Source organism: Podarcis tiliguerta (assembly GCF_965153285.1).
Source record: "Podarcis tiliguerta genome assembly, chromosome: 6".
Classification (NCBI taxonomy): domain Eukaryota; kingdom Metazoa; phylum Chordata; class Lepidosauria; order Squamata; family Lacertidae; genus Podarcis; species Podarcis tiliguerta.
The window spans coordinates 23,632,056-23,651,189 of NC_139539.1; the positions used below are offsets into that span (position 1 = coordinate 23,632,056).

The 19,134-nt window shown below is 42.5% G+C and overlaps 1 protein-coding gene across 1 annotated transcript in view; it reads right to left on the reverse strand.

Moving 5' to 3' along the window:
- Positions 1 to 770: 770 nt before the first annotated feature.
- The window catches only part of TOP1 (DNA topoisomerase I), a 71,812-nt gene continuing 53,448 nt past the window's right edge, over positions 771 to 19,134 (reverse strand). Inside the window, exons 10-21 of the mRNA XM_083446863.1 lie at positions 17,588 to 17,709; positions 15,906 to 16,028; positions 14,952 to 15,139; positions 13,788 to 13,932; positions 13,171 to 13,314; positions 12,260 to 12,445; positions 11,447 to 11,515; positions 9,561 to 9,675; positions 7,666 to 7,793; positions 4,226 to 4,320; positions 3,497 to 3,646; positions 771 to 3,312 (exon numbers count right to left, since the gene is read on the reverse strand). Of these exons, the coding sequence (XP_083302989.1) occupies positions 3,210 to 3,312; positions 3,497 to 3,646; positions 4,226 to 4,320; positions 7,666 to 7,793; positions 9,561 to 9,675; positions 11,447 to 11,515; positions 12,260 to 12,445; positions 13,171 to 13,314; positions 13,788 to 13,932; positions 14,952 to 15,139; positions 15,906 to 16,028; positions 17,588 to 17,709 (1,568 nt within the window). The 3' untranslated portion in view covers positions 771 to 3,209. The remainder of the gene's footprint in view (positions 3,313 to 3,496; positions 3,647 to 4,225; positions 4,321 to 7,665; positions 7,794 to 9,560; positions 9,676 to 11,446; positions 11,516 to 12,259; positions 12,446 to 13,170; positions 13,315 to 13,787; positions 13,933 to 14,951; positions 15,140 to 15,905; positions 16,029 to 17,587; positions 17,710 to 19,134) is intronic.

Here is a 19,134-nt window from a genome sequence, read left to right on the forward strand (position 1 = left end):
ATGAGCACAGCACCTTGCCTAAAGCTGCTGGAGTGATGGGGAGCTGATGCACTCCAACTCCATCCATCCCTGGACATTCACTATCGCTACTGAATTACCCAAATATAAACCATGTCAACTGCTCCGTTCAGTCCAAAGCTCCATGCCAGCAACTTGAGGTTTCTACTTGCATTGCATAAAGGTGCAATTCCACTTGCTAGCCCATTGGGCAATGTGATGAGTAACCACAGTGATAGAATATATTCATCATGCTGTACCAAGTGAAATCTGGCACAGCAGTGGATAAGTGCATGAGCTGTGAAGTCACTGGCTGAGTGGCTTCAGGCAAAGCGCTATAGCCCTGTCCGGATGCCTCACAATTACAAAATGATTGAAAGAGACTTGCCCACATTTGCTGAGCTCGCCACCTCTGCTGTGCCCCTTCTATGTGTTGGGAGGAGGAAGGTTTGAGCTATATGCATCTAAATTTCCTATGTGATTTGGAACCCTTGTTGTTTTGTGGGAGAACACCCCAATAAGGCTTAAAATAACTTCTCATCTACAGCATGGAAGTATTGACTTACCTTATCCAAATGTTGTAAAGATTACTGCTAAGGAGCATATACTGAACCCTTTATTAAAAGGCATCAAAGCAAACCAGTTCCAGTGGTTAAGAGGTGGACAGATCTCCTGTCTATAGTTTCTCCTTCAATTGTCCTAGAGAAGGCTACTCTAGGCCTTTTATGAAATTCTGACTAACAAGCAAAATGATCAAACCGAGCATGCATGCATAAAAACACTTGTATAAAAAATTTATTCTGTTCACAGGGCCAGTATTTTCTTGCTATGTAAATGGAATTTGTAGGAAGGTGAGGCAGGTATACAGAATACATACGAGTCTCCTTACCTTTACCTGTTTACATTATCTGTGATTCTGAAACATTCATTTCAGTATCTGGTTTGAATGTGCAAATTTAAGATAAACCAACCTCAAATGGGGATTTAAAAAGGCCCTAGGGGCTGCTGGCATGCCTGATTCATTTGGAGTGGTAGTGCCAAACAGCAGCAAGGTCAATGGTCCTAGAATGCAGATTAGCACCTGTAATACAGCAAACTGAGTGCTACCCAGGATTGGACAGCTATGTGTGGTTAGATGTGTATGGCTAGTGTTTCCAATTATCCATACCTTTGAATATTGGTGGTTTTGAGGCTCCAATTTCTTGTGGTTTCAAGCATACCCAATTCTTGATGCAGGCCATAAGTGCCAGTTTAAGAAAAGTGAACATGTGTCCTGTCTTTTGTACAAAGGCACAAGATGACATACCAGTCAACTCTGTCAAAGCAGGTTGACTAGCGTTGAGTTCATGTTGGAGAATGCCTTTGCTCTCCAAACTCTTGAAAGCAAGACACATGGAAGATGCAGGATTCTGAGGCTCTCCAAGTCAAGAAAGCAAATGGTCTGATCTCCATAAAAAGTATAGCTATAGTCATCTTAAAGAATACAGCGCTTCCTTCCTAAACAATTGTCCTTGTTTGTTTCTAGAGAAGAGTGCCAAGAACCAGCCATGAAAAAATTGTTCTGGCTGTGGATTTGTTCAGGCTGCCCCTAGATAACTTGATATATATGTAGGATCCAACATGCAAGGCACTGTACAAAAATACCCAGAGAACTGGCAATCTACTATTTGGCTGCCAATGTCTATGGTGTAGAAGGCCACATAGAATCTTGACTGTGCCTCCGGTCCACAGTTCCTTGGGCATTTCATCCTAGAGCGCCTCCACACCCCACATCCTTCCCCAAAGCATCTCCTGACAGCTATTGGCCTGCAGCCAGCCATTCAGCTCTCTGGGTACAAGAACACACAGATGCTGGCATTGCGTTAAGTTGTAGGAATTTATTTTAAATAACCTACAGTTGATTAAAAGGGGATTCATGATAAAAATAGAAGATACTTGTTGAGGAAAGACTGCGGGAAACTTGTTTTTGCACCACACTAAGCTAACAATGCCTCTAAAACTAATGGATTATAGCAAAAAAGGTTTCACATTAAAATTCTGCTTTAATTTTTTTTAAAGTTTTTGTACACAATTACAAAAGAAAAAAAATAAAAAGACCTAAGATCTTGATTATTTTTCCTTTTTTTTTTTTTTTTTGGACCAAAGCTCGCTTCCCTCAAAATTTTATTGACCTGTGAAAGTTCTTTTTACACAATAAAATCTTTCAAGTAAAAGAGAGGAGGGTGGAGTTTTCTTTTTTTAAAAAAAGGAGGGAGAAAAGAAAAACAACCCTGCCAAAAAAAGCAAAACAAAACCCACAAATGTGGATATTCCTGATATATATATATCTATATATATATATTATGTACTCAGAACAAAGTATGATGGGAAAACATTTTGTTACCAATTTATTTGTACTCATAATGCATCAACCCTCCCCAGCCCATTCCTTCCTACCCCCTGCAAATCTACATGATCTTTAAGATCAAGAAGAAAAAAAAGCTTAAATATTTTAAAATAATTAAAAGTAGTAAAAATTCACATTAACAAAAAAAGAAAGAAAAAGAAAATAACACTCAAGTCAGGAAGGATCTTCCCATCATGCTTTGCTTTGAAGAGATGTTGTATTTTTATTATAGGTTTTCAATACCATGATGGTGGCAAGTAAAAATGAAAACAACTGGGTGTTTCCATGATGACTGTTGTGGCCAGAGCCAGTGTGCTGAGAGGGCTTCAGTTGTGTTAAATTAATTGAGGGAGATGGGGCGGGAAATTAAGGGAATCCATTTTCTATTAAAATATAGAAGTTATTGCAAAACCCTAACTGTAAAAACACACCAATATCTCATTGGATTCTGTATACAGTAGCTAATGATTTCCAAGCTCCTCAGTGTAATGGTGAATTTGCCTGGCAGAAGGTTAACAAATTCCCCCATCCACTTGTCCTCCCCCTCCAGAGACAAAAACACAAACCATACAGCTAGAATTTGGGTTTCTGAAACAGGTTTAAATAAGTTGTCCATAGGACAACTGGCTCAGCAACTCTATAATATTTCCAGGCCTATCTTTTCTCAAAGATGTTGGGTATTTCATCAGACACTCGCTTTCCCCTCCCGACACCCCCCTCCCCTCCCCCAAATATAAAGGACAAGTAAGGCTCACAGTTTTATCAATCTCCCTAAAACCAGGCTATTCCCCTTCTCATTCATAAGATTCAGCCCATTAAAATCAGGTTAGAACTCAAAGTCTTCATCTGCCATGTCAATTGCCCAGGCAAATTTCTCCCGTTGGGTTTTGTTATAGATCTTCTCTATAGGTATTCCAAATTTCTTGCACCTGGAGGGAGGGGGAGAGAGAGAGAGAGAGAGAGGAATAAAAAGGATGAACAGCAAGAGGTGTGTACGGCCAAACAACTACAAAAGTGCATCCCAGCAGAACCAATGCCTCTTTTCCTTTCAAAGACTGAAGCAAGGCAAGAGGATGGAGGCTGCTCTTTCTTCCCCAGCAGGCAAGAGCTTACCAGGCAACAGAAATCCTAGGATCCAGATAATTTAGTTTGGAGGTCCCCAAGGCAATCTGCTTGTTTTCCTCCCGATCTGTAGCTTGGACCTCCAATTTCATCAGCTGTTCTGCAACCCTTTGTACTGCTTTCTTCTTACTTTCTACGGTCCTGTGAGGGGCAAGGAGATACTTTTTTTCAGGTGGGAACTATGAATGGCTTTTCTTTCTATTGGAATGAAGAACACCTGAACAGACCTGCTAGGTGTGACCAAAGGCTAATCTAGTCCAATATTCTGTTTCCCACAGTGCTCAGCCAGATGCCTCTGGGGAGCCCATAAGCAGGCCATGAACACAACAACCCTCTCCCTCAGTTGCTCCACAGTTATTGGTATTCAGAGGCATGTGGTCTCTGATCCTGAAGAAAGGCACTAGAAGCCAGATAGCTTTTTTTCACGACAGGCATGAATTTATTGATTCTCTTTTTAAAGCAGTCTAAAAACTACATACTGTGGTAGCCACTACACACTGTGTGATAAAGGTTTTTTTTCTGACAAGTAAGGGGTGATATGGTAGAGATATATAAAATTAGGCAGTAAGTAAAGAGGTTTTTTTCTTCCCTTCATATAGTACCATCTCAGTGACAAGGTGAGCCCTTTGAACATAAATCTCATTCTGAGCAAAGTTGGTTTCCCTGAACGCCATGCAGAAGTGTTTGGATACACGTGAGTGTCACAGCAAGGTGACTTACTTTTTAGATTTCTCATCCCTCCGGACCTTGGCATCGGCTTTGGCGCTTTTCAGTTCTCTTTTGGCATCAGCCAGCTGTTCCTTCTTGGCATCAATCTAGGGAAGGCAAAACACAAACAGAAAGCAGGAGATGGAAGGTGTGGAGCTGACAAGCTGCAAACAGCTGGTAGACTTTTGTCTCCACTGGAGTTCTAGATACCAAGGCAGTGTCTCTGTCCAACACACTTCACTGGGTGTCCAAAAAGCCTTTTTTTACCTTGACTAAAGTTTCACCGAAGAGCTGGCTGCGATTTACATTTTCAGATAGGCATGCAAGGATCAAACTTGCAGAAGTGATTACCAGGACTTTAGATACCAAACTTATGGCACCGCACTTAGAAAGGAACATTGATTCACTTACTGTGAGTGGCATAAGAAGATTTCCATTTAGAGGGCTGTCTCTATTGATTTGCCCAAAGCAGGGAAAAGTGACTTGAATAATCTCCTCACCCAAGCTCCTCTGTGCAGTTTGATCCATGACTAAGCTTGAAGCAAAGAGTAGATCAGGCAGCCATCATGGCAGACAATGGTGTGGCAGTAGCTGTCACCCTGTACCAGCCTAGAAAGCCCATTCATGGTATGTGAGCTATTATTTGTTTCTTAGGTTGCCACGGGAGATAGAGCAACATGGGGAGGCTAGGTGAGATCTAAGTGCAGGTTCTGAAGAAATATATATGGTCCTCTAAGGTGGAGGCTGAATGTTCTGAAGAACGCTTCTTCTGAAGGAGGCCTTTACAAATGCATACAGCTCTAAATGTAAAGCCGGGCGAACATAAATGCAGGCAACCATGTTGGTACAGCAGCATCAATAATGTCAATGTTGCATTTGCCGTGATCTGCAGAGGAATGGGCAAATGCTGAGTTTCAAAGGCAAAGGGAAAAAAGTATATGAAAGAAATAAAAAAGAGTAAACCTGAGCCTAAAGCCAGAGAAGAGAAGAAAATGAGGGGGAAAAGTCATCTTTGGGCAATGGCAGGGACTAAACTGAAGGAGGCACTAGGGTGAGGATAGCCTATAGAAATATTCAAGTCACATGTTACGCCTGGATAAATCAGGAGACACAACTCATGGGTGGGGAACCTGTGCTCCTTTAGATGCTGATGGACTCCCAGCTCCCATCAACCCCAGGCAGCATGGCCAAAGTTCAGGCATGATGGGATGGGGGAGCCTAAGTCCAGCAACATCTGGAGGCCCACAGATCTCCCATTCTGGGCCTAGATGGATGCTTCTCAGGCCAACCACAGAAGACTCAAGGTTTTATCAAAGAAATACCTGATGTGTCTCAAGTCCAACAGTGCGCACTGTCAGACGAGAAGCCCTGGCTGGGGTGCCAAGTTTGCTTCTGTTGGTAGGAGAATCCTCTGAGCAGAGGGCCCCTCAAAAGACCCTGCCGAGTTGCAAGTTTATTAGATATAGGGCAGGGGAGAAGAGAACCTAGGGCTCAGGAAAAGTTTATGGTAATATTCACATGTACAATTACACAAAACAGAGCTTGCAACCCTTCATAGGAATAATGGAATTCAGGAAACAAAGTATGCAATACAAATAGTCAATGGGTGACTGGGGACGAAGTGCATGAAGCCATATAGATGGAACCCTCCAAATAAAATTCCCATCATCCCCACTGCCTATTTAAAGGTTCAGATGCACTGTGCTATGTCACGTCAGGAAACTTTCTCAGCCCAAGCAATAATAGGTTTGTTCTAAAGCAGAGACAGGGAACCTATGGCTTTGCAGATGCTCTTGGATGCTAACTCCCATCAGTTCCAACCCAGCAACATTTGTAGGGCCACAGGTCCCCCATCTCTGCTCTAAAGGAATGAAAAGCAGAAGCTGTATGATCTGCGGCAAACTAAGTAAGATGATCTGAAGCTGCAGGTTTGCAGCTCCATTCGCCTAAGCTGTGACTGACAGACTGTTCAGCTCAGCTAAGAATAATGGGACAGGTGAGTTGGAGGGGGGGGGGAGAGTGAAGGCAAACAAGTCGTTATCATTCTGTCAAAGCTGTCAGTCCTAACAACTGAAGCAGCCAGGTTAGATATTATGAAAGCCAAAAAGAACACCCCACTGATTAATAAAACAGATTCAGGCTGTAAACCAACCTAACCAAAATGACCTCAGGGTTTTTGTCAGAAATAACCTGAAAAGTAAAAGGGTGGTTTAGACAAGCAAAATATAATCAAATACTCGATATAGATAGGCTTGCAATTTTGTGGAGGAGGAAGGTGGATAATTTTGTGTTAAACCACACCATTATCCTCAAGCCATGGACATGGAAGAGTTATCTGTTTTGAACTTGCTTTAAGTTCACAAGATAATGAGAAAGTCATAGCCTTTATAGAAATCTGCACAGAATACTTTAGAAAAATAAGGCCTGAGCCACACAAATAGTTTATCACACAGTAAAATAATTTTTGGATCTGACCACTTCAGGCTACAGGTGGGAGCAAAGTTGCACTTTCAAGCTTTTCTCCAGGAATGTAGATACAGAAAATGAGCACATCAGAGAAACTGCTACGATTGGAACTTTCTGCCTGCCTATTTAATTTTCTAAATGCAAGGAACTTGGAAAAAACATTCACTCAAATGATTTCTCCACCTGTGGGTCTCAAGTGGTACAGTCCAAATACAGCTTTGCCATGTGATTGGCAGTTTGTGCAGACAAGCTGGAAGTCTTCCCTGAGGTCAAGAAGCTTTCAAATTCAACTATGAAACTTTTCTTCAGCACTGATATTTATGATGTCTCAGAGAAACCTCAGGAAAGCGCCCAAGCATATGTATCATTAGCTTAGTCTCTTGTTCTTTAAATCAAGTTATTCCTTTCCCCAAGAGTGTCTAAATACAGGTAGGATCCAGAAAACCAGGAGCAGAATTTTGCTCACACAAAGGGGCTTTCACACCTTCACCCTTCCTGAACAATCCCAAAAAAACTGTCCCTGGGAGTTGGTGGTCCCTCTCAAGCAGCATGGGAAATGGGCCAGGAGGTTAAGGAGACTGTCCTTATTTGAAAGACATGCTTTCTGGCCATGTAAGGGACTCTCTGGATTTTGCCCAGTGTCCTGTGAGTAAATCAGGATGGGAAAATGCATCATAACACCAGAAAGCTGTCAGGAGCAAAAATAATAATTATGGTACATTTTGTGACCCCACTAGAGATGCTTTATGGATATTTCTTCTCCAGGACTAAAAGGCAACTTGCCTGATGTGCAATTCAGTCAGAAACAGGAAGGATTTAAAGAATGATTTTCTGTAATAAAATCAAGCAAGTTTGTCTTTCTAAAAATCAGAGAAACAAGCTTCACTAGTGAAGTTAGAGGAGAGCTTGACACAGGTCAGCTAAGTAACAAAGGTAGCCAAACGACGTCTTGGTTTGGGTTTTAACGAAAGGAAGCAGTCAGTTACCTTGCTCTGTAAATTCATCATGGATTTCTCAAAGGTCTTTGGAGGCGCCCTCTGATGGTTGCAGAGAATAGCAACAGCTCTATTGGCACGGTTATAAGACAGGATCTTTGCTGGGACATTATCATCCGCTAGAAAAGTTCAAAATGAACAAGTGAAATGGAAAAGTCTAGCTCTTTCTTGGATAATTTCACTTTTTCATGGGGAAGAGAAATTAGCAGCTTGGCTCTCAGCCATCTGTATCAAGCTTATAATGGGATGGGGGGCTGTAGCTTAATAGTAAATAACAAGTTTTGCACGCAGAAGGTCTGAGGTTCAGCCCTCAGCATCTCTAGTTAAGCATCTCAGGCAACAGAGGGGAGAAATGGAGTTCAGAGGGATGACTGCATACAGAAAGACTTGCTCTTTTAAGGTGAGTCCACAGCTTAGTGGCAGAACATATACTTTGCATGTAAAGGATCTGAAGTTCAATCCCTGGCACCTCTCCTTAACAGAATCAGAGAGCATGTGATTGGAAAGGTTTCTGCCTGAGACCATGGAGTGAGTAATACTGGGGGTAGATGCAAAGCAGATTTCTACATTCCTTATGCAGGCTTGAACACCTTAAAGTGCTATGAAAATGCTAATGATTACAACTTGTATTCTAGTGTATCAGCTCCAGTATTCAGTTTAAACCCTTTGTATTTCAATAGTTATCCATGGTCTCTGATCTAACTTTTATTTGCCTCTTGCATTCCTTCTCGGCAAGCCTGGGCTTGCTGGATTTTAAAACGGCACACCATCCATTTATATGGACAACACAAACAGAACATCTTTATCAGGCAAAGCCTTGAAGCCCAGGGTCAAGCCTGCCTTCATTGTGGACAGAACATTATCTGATTGAGGTGCATATTATAGACATCCACTGTGGTGGGAGATGCGTTATAATGGTTTTCTCGGGAACTAGGTAAAGAGACCCCTGACCATTAGGTCCAGTCGTGGCCAACTCTGGGGTTGCGGCGCTCATCTCGCTTTATTGGCCGAGGGAGCAGGCATACAGCTTCCAGGTCATGTGGCCAGGATGACTAAGCCTCTTCTGGCGAACCAGAGCAGTGCACGGAAACGCTGTTTACCTTCCCGCCGGAGTGGTACCTAGTTATCTACTTGTACTTTGAAATGCTTTCGAACTGCTAGGTTGGCAGGAGCAGGGACCGAGCAACGGGAGCTCACCCCGTCACGGGGATTCGAACCGCCGACCTTCCAATCGGCAAGTCCTAGGCTCAAGTCCTAGACCCACAGCGCCACCCACATCCCTTGTCTAAGGGAACCAAATAAATCCTTGAAGGCTGTTAGAGATTTACCAAGTGTCCTGGCTAGCTGTCTTCTCTCTGGCCTGGCTAATTTAGGGCAGCCTTTGTCAACCTGATGCCATCCAGATGTTTTGTACAGCTTCCTAGAAGTTGTAGTCCAAAACATTTGGAGGGCACCAGGTTAGCAAAGGCAAGTCACAGACACCGTTCCTATTTGAAATGTTTCAATACACCTTTGAAGATCTCTTGGAAACCACAGTTGTTTTAAGAATTCTGTGGTCTCCTTTGACATTCTTCGCCACTTGGCACTGGCTGACAAGCTGCCTCTGACCTAATTCAAGGTACTGCTGGGCACATTTCAAATCCGAAATGGACGTTGAAAGCCACAGATTTCAGTTCCTTCCTCTTCAGAAGGTCAGCTAGCCACAACAGCCACTTTGGAACTTTGTTCAATGTGGTTCAAAAATAATTGCCTCCGAACAGAACATGAAACTGTGGAGAAGCCCAAGTAATTTCCAGCCAGTGGCTCTTAAGCCTGCATTTGGATCGATGTTACAATCAACACAGAAGCAGAAAAGCATGAGGTGTGCTAATCCAAAAAGTACTTACCAGTTGTGAGCTCCTTTAGCTGCTGCTGTAGCGTAATGGAGGCATTATACGTTCGAAATACCTTGGCTGTAAGTCCTTCCATAAGGTCTTGAAGATGCTTATTTAAGATGCTAGTCTAAGGGGAAGAAATAAAGGAGGAGGATTGAATTAATTCCAGCATCCATCAGCAGAACACCTCAACCTGTGCACCCTCCTTACTCTCGTAATTTGAGGAGATGGGAAGTGGGAGGATGAGCCTATCAGTGGCTGGTAGCCACCATGGATATGTTCTGCCTCTGCTGTCCAAGGAAGTATGCCTCTGAATACCAGTTGCTGCAAATCACAAGCGAGAAGGGCTCTGCTGCACTCAGATCCTGCATCTGGGCTTTCCATAGGCATCTGGCAGGTCACTTATGAGCTCAGCAGAAGCGACAGATACAACTGGGGAAAATGGTGGTGGGCACAGCATGGAAGCAGATACTACTACTACTACTACTACAGCAACAAAAAGGTAGAGTCTGCAGTTAGGGAGGCTGGGGTATTTTGTACAAGAAATACACATTTCCTTTTCATGTGACAAATATACTCCAACTAAATTCCAAGAGGGACAAACTCATCTTTTCAAGCTAGTCTTAAACCCTTTCCAGAATTGATTTTTTTTTGGGGGGGGGGGAGGGAAGACCACCTGCAGCCTGTGTGTCAAATTAAGCCTACCAGGTGAGCCAATTTGGTCCACATGGCCATCTTTGGCAGGTCACACCTCCTTGTCACTCCCCTGATGACACATGTGTATCAGAAGAGGCAGCTGTCAAGGAACAACTGGGAGTGCACATTTTTTGGCAGCTTACTTCAGCACTGTTTAAATTTGGCACTGCTGACATTGTTGCACTCAGGAGCTCTGGAACAGAACCAGATCCCTGCTGCTTTCCGGAAAGCATGGATCCACCCAATACCATATGATGTCAGGCATTTAACGTGTGGTGAACCTTTTGGATTTCTCCTCCAAGAGCAATGCATTTCTCCAACTCTTACTTAGGGACTTATGAATTCTTGGTGGCTGGGGAGATCATGGGAAAGTGTTTCTGCCTCCATCTATATGCATTCATTGGAGCAGGAATCCCCAAACTTGGCCCTCCAGCTGTTTTGGGACTACAACTCCCTGACCACTGGTCCTATTAGCTAGGGATGATGGGAGTTGTAGTCCCAAAACAGCTGGAGGGTTGAGTTTGGGGATGCCTGGATTAGAGTTTTCTCTTCAGATCCATGTAGATCAGAGGTGGAGCCTCTTTCTGCCCACCCGCCAGCCCCACTAGTATACTCAGTGTTCCCAGAATGAATGCCTGAAAGCGGATTTAGTGAACTGGTAAGCTGGGAATAACAATCCTCTGGCCCTCTTTGGACTACAGCCAGCTCCCATCATCTCTGACCATGAGCCATGCTAGCTGGGGCTGATAGGAGTGGAAGCCCAAAAGCCCGATGGTAAACAATGGAGCTTGTGTTACACATTTTTTATGGGTTTTCAATCTTTACAGGGCACCCTATAACAAAAAGTTCTCAGGGCAGCTTATAGGATAAACGAAAGAGGAATGCAATCAATTGTGATGCAACACTAAAACCAAACCCCAAATTAAAATAGAGAAACAGAAACAAGCCAGCAGTACTGTATCACACATCCTTCTCTCAAGCTGCTGCTACATTACGGTTTCTACGAGGGCAGATTTCAGTTCCATGAACTCTTCTGTTAAATACAAAACTGCCTGCACCATAAGCAGCCTGTTAAAAATTGCACCCTTTCCCAAGCCAGTGGAAAGGGAACCATAATCACAGCAAGAATTCCAATTAAAAAAATCTAGCCAAGGTTATCATTTATGATTAACTCTCAAGTACCAGGTATGGAAGGCACTCACATTAAGTCTATCAAAGAGGTCATCTTCAGGCTGTTTGTTTTCCATGAACAACTGAAGATTCTTAAAAACCTACAAGGCAAATGAATGGGAGAGAAGAAGACTGTTACAGCATGAAAAAAAGAAACTGGGTGGACATCATCTCAACTTGATGGCGGTATAACATGCTCCTCACTAATTCACATGTCCATGCTTCCATGTACACAATGCTGAAGGAACACTGTTCTCTACTGGCCTACAGGAAGTGTGTTGGTGGATCCTGCAAACAAAGGATGGGAGTACGTAGACCACTATTCATCAGTGTGTGGGGGGGGGGGGGAAGAAGCAACAAATATTTTCCTGACTGAAGAGGTAAATCAAAGAACTGGGGTGCCTTCCCAATAAGAATAGGCTGAAAGCACTAAGGTAGAGATGATTTTGGGGGGGCAGGGAGAGCTACAGAACTTTATAAAAACAATTAACACTATGGAGACAGTGAAGAAAAAGAAAATTAAAGAAGGATCCATTCACCATGATGGTTAAATGGAACCTCCTTGCTTAGATGCAGCTGGTAAGAGCATGAGACTCTTAATCTCAGGGTTGTGGGTCTTTGGGCAAAACAATTCCTGCATTGCAGGGGGTTGGACTAGATGATCCTTGTGGTCCCATCCAAATCTACATTTCTATGACTCCAAGATGTGAAATATTTATGTCCAGATGGACACTGTACTTACTCAAGGTGAGATCTAAAGACTCACCAGAAGAAAGACGATTCAGTAAGACGACTTTTCAGACTCCCTTTCATTAAATGTTAAGTCCACAAGAAAAAAATCTTACCCTTTTCTCAACGGGGACTTTGTTGTAGTATCGTATGGAATCCTTTCCAAGGAAGTCAAATTCTACCACGTATTCCTGGCCATCCAACTCTGGATGCAAATTAATATGTTCTACACGGAGGGAGCAGCAGCCCACTGTGTCAGCTGTCTCCCCTTCCTCTTTCTCATTACCAGCTCTCAGAGCAAGCTGCAAATATGAAACAATGAAAGAGAGAAGAGATGTCACAAATAGCATTCAAAACAGGAGGCATTTTTAACCCCATTGGTTAGCCAGTAAGAAGCTGCTTCAGGATTCCTTGTGCTAAGAAGCTATCAGTTTAAACTCCAGAGCTGAGATTATAGCATTTGTAAATGAAACTGAAAGAATACACTAGGCTTGGTCCCATGTTATCTATTTGCTTAGGTGACTGGGGGCCTGTCTGTGTGCCGTCCACATGCCTTAATGAGCTAATACGGGGCAGTGCTTATAGGTAAGTTAGTGCCAATTTTACCACTGATGTTGCAGCAAAAATCCATTTATCATCATTTGATTCCAGAATAGATCTGCCCACTTTGGCTGCCACCTCTTAACAGCATTGCAAAAAGTAAATTGTGTGTGCATGTATGTACATATGCAGAGGCGTCCAGAGAAAATTGGGCAGAATTTTACCCGTACTCATTCAGCTCATAGTTAAGCAATCACAAAAGCAGTGCATTTGCCAAGGAAAACTTCCCATCTCTGCTTTAGAAATATTTCTGGATTATTCAATTCCATTGGCACCTACTTCAAACATCTCTCCAGCACATTTAGTACCGTTGTGCTTAGAAGCTTATCAGTTTCAAACCAATGCTTCAACAAGTCTAGGCTGAGAAGCCCTGCCTAGGCAATAAAATAAAAAAAAGGAAGGAACTGGAAAAGTGACAGATTCTCACTTTGTCAATGAAGTACAGCGCAACCGCCCTCTGCCGCACTTTCATCTCTTTGGACTTCCAGTCTTCTCGATAATTATTTCGAATCTTATCTACACATTTCTTCAGTCTCCTAGCAGTCTCATATTTCTGCCAGTCCTTCTCACCCTGCAGAGGCAATCACAAGGAACAACATGATGACCTGCTCCAAAGCATAAAGGCTCCAGTTTGGAGATGGAGCATATTTCAAGAACACTTTCCCAAGATTCCCTCATTGCCACCGTACAGACATTATTCGACTTAAACGTTACTGCCTATTTCAGAAGTGCCTAAGGGGTTAAGAAGTTTTAAAGACCCACTAAGCTGGCAGCAGAGTCGCAAAAAAGTAAAGAAGTACTCTTTGGATCTTCCATTTAATGACACATCGATTCCTTAGGAACGGTCAGTAGTTCAGTAGTCCCTGGTTCAATTCCAGCATCTCCAGGAAGGGCTGGGAAAGACTCCCGTCTGAAATCCTGGAGAGCTGCTTGCAGTCAGTGTAGATGCTGCCGAACTAGATGGAGCAGTACAGGGCAGATTCCTATGATACAGAGCATTGGGCATGTCAGAAGTAGCTTGCAAGTTTTCAGACAAACTATCACCTTGATTCTAGAACTGGGATTCAACATGATGTACTTAATAGATCCTTGGATGTTCTCTGTCCATGACACCAACCAGGTCACCTTGTTATCATGCCGGACCTCTTTCCATTTATGTCCAGGGGGAGGTGGAGGAACTTTTGAATCTCTGTACAAGGGGGTGGGGAAACAAGAACACAACAATGATTTCAAAACTGAAAAGACTAAAAACCGTGAATAACAGCAAAATACAACCACGAAATAATTTATTCAGTTTAATTCAGATAATCAAAGCTGGAACCATTAATTGAAATGAAAGTCACAATACGAACTGTCTAGATTCGCCAGATATTTATAGGCCTCAAGCCCGGCAATCAGAAAAACCAAGTGTGTAAATCAATTCTTGTATATATCTGCTTTAAGATTCTTAAAGGTTTTAAAGCAAACAAGGCTTACACTATTCTTACAAATAAAAACTACAATCTTAAGCTTATTGGCATGTTAAAAACTACTAAGCAATTTAGTCACTGTAATGTTTTGAAACAGCCCTGCTGAGGTATGTTAAGAAGCTACCATGTCCTGAACTGCAGATTTTTTTCAACAGGTCTGACACAGTAAACATTGGGCAAGAGAGATCCCATGTTATTACAGTATACCAGGGACCAAGTTGGGATGGGGCTATACCCTCCACAATCTATTAAAGTTGAAGAGATACGATGCTGTCTGTGAGCTAGGAAACTGGTCTGAAGTGACATAAGGCAAGTGATTTGCTAAAGCTAACCAAGTCTTAGGCTGAACAGTAGAATGCCTGTTTGTCTCAAAGTAAGCCACTTTGAGCTTCCCGAAGCAAAAGGAGGGTGGAAATGCAACCACCACCATCTACTAATATTTAAAAATAAATAGATCCAAACATTTGAGTTTTGCCAGTTCACAATACTTTTTTAAAAAGAAACAAACTAATGATTTGACAGTTGTTTGTGAACTACGGTGAAAAGTTCACAAGTGAAACTTAACGTGGTATGTACTGAACTTCAACTCTTGGGCTGCACTTATGTAACAAGTTTCTACAAAAAAACAACAGATTCTACTTGGCAGAAAGGTTATCCGGAGCGAAAAGCCTGAACACAGCTGCTACGCATTATAACCAAAAGTCACTCCTAGCTAGTGTGTGAAATCTTCCATGCTCACTTGCTACAATTGATGATGATGTCTTCTGGCATTATCCGCCTCTTCAGCATGCCCATTTTGGGATGGTTTCCACGCCCTCTGAAGAGACCCGGAGGCTCAATCTTAAAGTTGGCAATTCTTTCCTTATGGTTATCCATGATACAATAGCCATATTCTTTTAATAACCGCTCGTTCTCCTCTTTAATTTTCTAGGGGAAAACAAAACGCCCACAAAAAAAGAAAAAAATTACAACACACTCCAAACCACACTATAAATTATTCAGAACCAGAGTTACAAGAAATTCATTAGCTCCATCCAGGTTGTGCTGCAAGAGGCATTTTACAAGTACAGCAAAGCACAGTGAAAGAAAGAGGTTGTGATCTTGAGAGTGTTAATAGTCACAGAGCTACTCAACACAGTTTAGAAATAACTTGAAATATCCCCAGTATTTCAGCATCCCATCCTTCCACCATGACTAGCTCATCTCAACCACACTTAGAATCATAGAGTTGGAATAGACCACAAGGGCCATCGAGTCCAACCCCCTGCCAAGCAGGAAACACCATCAGAGCACTCCTGACATATGGTTGTCAAGCCTCTGCTTAAAGACCTCCAAAGAAGGAGACTCCACCACACTCCTTGGCAGCAAATTCCACTGTCGAACAGCTCTTACTGTCAGGAAGTTCTTCCTAATGTTTAGGTGGAATCTTCTTTCTTGTAGTTTGGATCCATTGCTCCGTGTCCACTTCTCTGGAGCAGCAGAAAACAACCGTTCTCCCTCCTCTATATGACATCCTTTTACATATTTGAACATGGCTATCATGCTCATTTATCTCACTTCTCATTTATCTGAAGTCTTATCTCTGGGCCAGCCTTTAATCCCTTCCTTAATTCACCATTTAGCACCCATCATATTAGATTGTACCCTTTGGTTGCACCTTGAAACAACAACAACAAATTCTAAATCAAGTTACCTGTTTTTCCTCCTTGGTCATCTGTTTTCTGGCTTCTGACTGGGCTTTGAAATACTGACTCATATGGTTAAAGTCACACTTGCTGAGGCTGGTGATGGTACTCTTTTCTTCATGGGTCATTTCCTGCAAAACAGAAATCTGAATCTGTAAAACGCTTAAAAAGGAAACTGCACTCCACCTTGTTTTCAGTAAAGTCAGTTTGGATGCTGCTATCATATCAGTGAAGTTACAACAAGATCAGTGAAGTTACAACAAGAGCTATAAACCTATAAAAGGCCAAATGCAGAATGGAAGAACATCATGGTTTCATCTTTGAGAGTTATTATCATCTAATTAAGAAAGAAGGCATCCTTCAGCAAACCATACTCAAGTGCTGAGAGATGAAACTTTATCAACATTCTACACCAAAGAAGTCTCTGAAGTCAGGGACTGTATGCCAAGTATATTCCTATAATTTCATGTTATTTCCAAGGGAGCTTGAAATCCTGATTTTAAACCCCTTTCAGGGACAGAATGGGGAGCGCAGAACTGAATGGAGAGAGGGAGGCAAGGAAGAATTCCAGATTGCTGTGCAGTCACACGCCTGGACTCGGGAAGCCCTTCTTAATTTCCCTCCAATTATTATTTTTTTCACCAGGCATTGCCCAGGATGGATTTGATATTCAAGCTTTTTTAAAGAATGCTAAGACTCTCAGGGTGCCAAATATTGCACTTGAACAATGCTCCTGCAGGCATTGTTTATTACAGAAGTATCCCTGTCTCCTAGGAGTCCAGAGTGAAATACAGTGGTGCCCCGCAAGACGAAATTAATTCGTTCTGCGAGTATTTTCGTTCTATGAGTTTTTTCATCTTGCGAAGCACCAATGTGTATTGACGGTTTCCCATAGGAATGCATTGGCGGTTTAAAAAAAAAAAAGGGCGCAAGACGTTTTCGTCTTGCGAAGCAAGCCCATAGGGAAATTCGTCTTGCGAAGCAACTCAGAAAACAGAAAAACCTTTCGTCTAGCGAGTTTTTCGTCTTGCGAGGCATTCATCTTGCGGGGTACCACTGTATAGGAAGCTCTCTCAGTTTATCTGAACAATGCTATGAGGTATCTAGGCTGAGAAATGATTTCCTCAAAGCAGCTAAAGGCAGAATATGGTATTTCTCTCCAAGCATTTCATCTTCACAACAACAGTGAAAGATGGTTGAAAAACTGGTCTGATGACATCCAATGATACTACACTAGCTATTATACATTATTTTGATCATACTTGTTCCATGTTACATGAACAGAAGAGAACGCAGCCAGCCTGCCAATCCTGGGTCACCTGTGACAGCCTATTTAATATACTTCATCACTTGGCAGATTGATTCTAGTCAGGAAAGCTGTTAATAAAAGGTTCCTGGTCCACAGAGTTTAAGTAGAGCGTGCCTGTGATAAACACAGACAAATTTTGCTGTTTCAAATAGTTTGTGGCCATTCTAGGACAATGCTTCACACAAAGTAAAAAAATAGTAATAATCAAGCCATTTCAACTTAACCAAAGCATTAAGCAGCACTGCTATCACCAGGCAAGCAGAACTGCTATCACCGTAAAAGCAACAATTCAGCAGGTGTCCAGGCAAGTGGCAAACTGCATGCCTACTTTAGCTACCTAAGGAACCAAACACTCCCACCCTTCCAAAACCTTGACCATACCTTTCTCCAGTCTTTGAAGAAGTTTTTCCTGAAGATGTCCTTTGTAGTGTATTCGTGATCAAGCATTTTTGCAAAGAACGTTGCTACTTCTTCTGCTTTGGGACTGAGCTTCATAACTTTACCTACAACAGAGAAGGCAATCCATGAGTAAACAGGAAAAAACGAGGTGGCATCCTACAGACACTCAACCCCTCAACCAGCCTACTCCTCTTACCTCAGAGAGAAGGGATCCAGGAACATCCCTCCCCAGCGTTGGCCCTCTGTGAATATACAATGCACAGCCAAAATAATGACCCTGCGAACAAGTTATTGAACATCCTTGTGTTTCAGGGGAAGCCAGGGGTCAGGAGGAGGAGGGCTGTAACCAAAGTCACACACTGGGCTCCAAATTTTACTATGGGCAGTACAATTTTACTTTACATTCACTAACCTAACCTAGCATCTTTACATCAGTTAGCATGAAAATAGTGTTGGGTCTGGTTCTAAGTTTTTTCAGAAGTGAATGAAGTCAGGTACTCCAAGTTTGGGTTTCTGTTTCGCTTTCAAAGAGGAAGAGCACAGGAATTTTTGCTCCTTTAAAGAGGTAGACTCTGGAACTGCGAAATGACAACATACTATGCGAAATGACAACATAATAACAAAGAGAGGAGGAATTAGCTACCAAAACCACCAAGGAAATAGGCCAACAGTAGAAAGAGAACATTGAAGAGGAAAAGGCTAAGTTAAGAAACCCAGCCATCGCAGACCACAGGAAGAGCCAGACTGGAAGGAGGGAAAATTTCCCCTGGAGAGGAGGTGAAAGGCCTTGAAGATGCTGCCTGTCTAATCCAGTAGGGGGAGCTATCACACTCAGGAATGTGCTCCAGCTCTGTCCTTAGGAAGAAGTGCAATCTCCAACAAAGTATGGCATTAATGTTTTGAGTTCTATTAGATCTCACTTCCTTCTCTGGGGATACTTAAAAAAACAAAACACCTTTCTTTTTATTTCTCTGAGTCTTTTCCACCATCCTCTTTACCCAGTCACACCATCCCATTCCCACTCAACTGTCAGTCTGCAGGTATTGAGCACATTCAGGGTTTGTTTGGTATTTTTGGAGAGGGATGGAGTTATTCCTTCTTAGTTCCTCTGCCCAAGTCTTCTTGCACTTCTGCAAACCTCAAGGGTACCCCGAATTTGCCAACGGCATCCTCCTGTGTGTGGCTTTCGCTATTTCCAGATAATTTGCAACAGCATTCAGCTAACTGATTTGGAATTAGAATACAGGATGATGGAATCTCTTAACTCTTCCCCTGTGGATGTACAGTGAGACTCTTCTCTGACTACAGCGAGTTCAATCCTACAAGAGGTGAAGCAATCAAAGGATTCCCAAGGGTGAAGAAGCATCATAGTAGTTCAGCTGTATGCTCCCATGTAACAACATTGGCTTGCCATGAGGCCTAGTGGGGCCGACCCCATTATATGCATAAAGCAAAGGATAAAGGAATCAGGCTCTCATGGCAGAAAAGTAATAGCTGACATGCCCATCATCAGACTGTCTTCCTCTTTA